This window comes from Limulus polyphemus, unplaced genomic scaffold (assembly GCF_000517525.1).
Source record: "Limulus polyphemus unplaced genomic scaffold, Limulus_polyphemus-2.1.2 Scaffold223, whole genome shotgun sequence".
In the NCBI taxonomy this organism is placed as follows: Eukaryota; Metazoa; Arthropoda; class Merostomata; order Xiphosura; family Limulidae; genus Limulus; species Limulus polyphemus.
The window spans coordinates 674824-678197 of record NW_013665833.1 but is presented as its reverse complement, the minus strand read 5'-3'; the positions used below and the strand labels follow the sequence as shown (position 1 = coordinate 678197).

The following is a 3374-nucleotide window of genomic DNA, read 5'->3' as shown; positions in this document are numbered from 1 at the left end:
GGTTATGGCTTATGTAGATGATGGTAAGGGTGTAGATTTGGTGTATCTGGATTTTCAGAAATCATTTTATAAGGTACCACATAAAAGGCTTGTAAAAGAAAAATCAGCTCTATAGATGTGGGGGATAAGTTAGCAAATTGGATAGAAGAGTGGCTGGATGGAAGAAAGCACAGGTTTGTTACAAATGGAGTTCAGTCAAACTGGATTAATGTCACAAATGGGGTACCTCAGGGCTAAGATGAAGGAATAGTCAATAAATTACTTAAATTTGGAGATGATATTAAGATCTTGGGTGTTGCTAGCTGTGAAGAGGATGCTGCTGGATTACAAAAGGACTTAGATCATTGAGTGAGTTGGGCAAATAAATGACAGATGGGTTTTAATTATAATAAATGCAAGATAATGCATGTGGGTTATCATAATTTGAATTATAAGTACAATTTGGATGGGTATAACCTTAATAGTGTTATGATGGGAAGGGATCTTGTTGTAACAGTCAATCAGTCTCTAAAGCCATCCAAGCAGTGTGCTGTTGCTAATGGTAGGGCAAGTAGGATTTTAGGTTGTATCTATAAAAATATTGAATACAAGTCTGAAGATGTTATACTTTCATTGCACAGGTCACTGGTTAGGCCACGTTTAGAATATTGTGTTCAGTCTTGGGCTCCTTACTTTAGGAAGGACATTGAATTGTTGGAAAGTGTTCATAGAAGGGTTACTAAAATTGTGACTGGGATGGAAGGATTGTCATATGATGAGAGGCTGAAATCTTTCAAATTGTTTTCTCTTGAAAAAAAGAAGAGTTAGGGGGGGGATAGTGATTGAGGTGTTTAAGATTGTAAAGGGAATTGATAGTGTTGATGCATCATCTTTTTTATATTTAACAATTAGAATTGTAGGACTAGGGGCCACAAATATATATTTTGGCAAGGTAGGAATTATCTTCAGCTAAGACAGTTATTTTTCTAACAGAGTGGTTGGTCTTTGGAATGGGTTGTCTTCAGATGTTGTAGAGGCAGTAAATTTAAGTAATATAAGAAAAAACTTGATAAGTATATGAATGAAAAGGAATGGGTTTAATTTTATTATTATTATTTTTTTTAATCATTTAAATTTAGTTTTGAGGATGGAACACCCGAGATGGACCAATAGGTCTCATGTTGTCCCAAAATATTATGTTATGTTAAAATAGTTTTCAAGATCTCGTTATTCTTTAACAATTTAAATTTTGACAACTTTGATAAAAACTCAGTTTCAGTCAAAAATAATACAGTTTAGCAATAAATCCTCTAAAAGAATATAAAACAATTTAGATATTAAAAGAAATTATTTTTCATCAGTCAATGATTTTCACTGACAATAAATCCTATCCTGTAAATAATTTTGATAAATATATAAATGTTATTACAGTCAGTGAAGATGGTCTCTTACCAAAATAGTGATAGGTGTGATCACTTCATCCTTCGCAACTTGTGTTTTTCCTGTGATTGTGACTTCAATGTCTCCTTTCCTCGTAGCAACTATGGGAACATAGACAACCTCATATAGATATGGCTTGATCTGTAAGAAAACAAGAATAAAACAAGTATTTTTAAATTCCATTTTATAGTAGGGTATATATGATCATTTAAGGTGTAACTTATTTGAACAAATGATCATAGTTAATACCTTAGTGTTTATGATGTACTATTATATTGTTACGTCTCCGTTTGTTAATTGATTTTTCCGTAACTTTGTTCCGACGAAATTTTAACGACACAAGTCTTTACTTAATAAAACTGATTTATTCTTTCCGAATATAACTTTACCGATACACTTATTTCAATATTCGCGCTAAAACAAACACTATAACGAACGAACGTTAACTTCAACAATACCCTGTGACTGCAGTTCAATTACTCACTATCTAATCCACATATTACCTTCCCCTCTTTTATATACCAGCCTACCCTATCTAGTAAATACTAGAGCATTCGCCAAGATACGGGATAGTTCTAGAAACAAGAGGGCGTGAGAATAGTCACGTGATCTCGATGACGCAACAATATTATGACTTTTGATTTAAATTTCAAAATTGCAGGTATATTAACATCATTAATATATAATGAGATATTTTTATGGTTCTTTTTATGCAACATGGTAAAAAGTACTAACTAAAAGTATACACCATGGTCAAATCTAGGTTTGATCCTTTTAATTGAGTTTTTCTCATTACAGTTAAACTTTAAGATATGACAAGTTCTGAAATTTAGTAACAAATAAAAAAACAAAACAAGTATTATAAGCATTTTAAAATTATCTGTCAAACATAAAACCAGCTATTAATTCTGTTCAGTCAAAAGTTATGCATACTAGACATACTAGCCTTTAACATTGTGATAGTTGTATGATTGACAAGGACCTTATTTGTCATATAAACAATGTTTCAGTTTTCTTAATAATGGAACAACAATGTGTGAATGTGGTTAAAATTAATTAGTGGCTGGCATATAATTACTCTGTATTTAATAATCTTCAAACTAGTCTAACTTGTAACTAACTAACATTTTGATTATAATCTGCCACTACCTTTGATTGTGTAATCCTAATAAAAAAGGACTGAAACTTGGGATCTTAGAAACAGGAACAAAACTGTAATGTTAATTGTGACTTAAGATGATGTATTTATGATTTTAAGTACTTATAACCAGTTTTTGATTACATTAATGCTTTTTATACTTATAGAAATGCCCTTCCCTTATGCACTGTAAATGAGGCAAGGACCCCTATGTCTTAGCTTCCTAAGATAATATAGATATAGAGGTAACTCATATTAAAAAAATAAGATGAATTTCTTTGTTCGTTTGTAGTTTTGTGTTAAAGCACATATACTAAAGAACTATCTGCATTAGCTGTCCTACTTTTGAACTAACAGACTACAGAGAAGGTAGGTACTCAACAGAATCCACTGACAATTCTTAAGCTACTGCTGTCTGACCAAACAGTGAAATTTAACCACCATTCTTATTAATCACCCATGGGCCCAAAGTTGTTTTTTTTTCGTGTGTGTATGGTAATAGGACCAATAGTTTCAACGGGTTCATTTTTCAAAAGAGTTAGTTGTTGTTTTAAAGGTAATTTACTAAACTTTATTTTTCTTGTTTCTTTTTTCTCCTCCTTCGTCAGCCATATAATAAATGCAATTGATTAATATAAAGTTGGAAGGCTGAGTGTGTTGCTGATTATACTGAAATATGCTTTATTCACTAGGTGGCAATTTATCTGTAGGAAGCTTTGAAAATTAAAAAAAGGAATAATGTTACAATTATAATGAAGATGTGGCAATGTGATACTTTTTCGTGATACACTGAGTGGTCACAAGTAAATAGACACCT

The 3374-nt window shown here is 31.7% G+C and overlaps 1 protein-coding gene across 1 annotated transcript in view; it reads right to left on the bottom strand.

The window, feature by feature from the left end:
- Positions 1-3374, bottom strand: part of LOC106478544 (CD109 antigen-like) — a 98884-nt gene that overhangs the window by 11994 nt on the left and 83516 nt on the right. The window contains exon 21 of the mRNA XM_013939093.2: positions 1432-1560. Coding sequence (XP_013794547.1) covers positions 1432-1560 — 129 coding nt within the window. The remainder of the gene's footprint in view (positions 1-1431; positions 1561-3374) is intronic.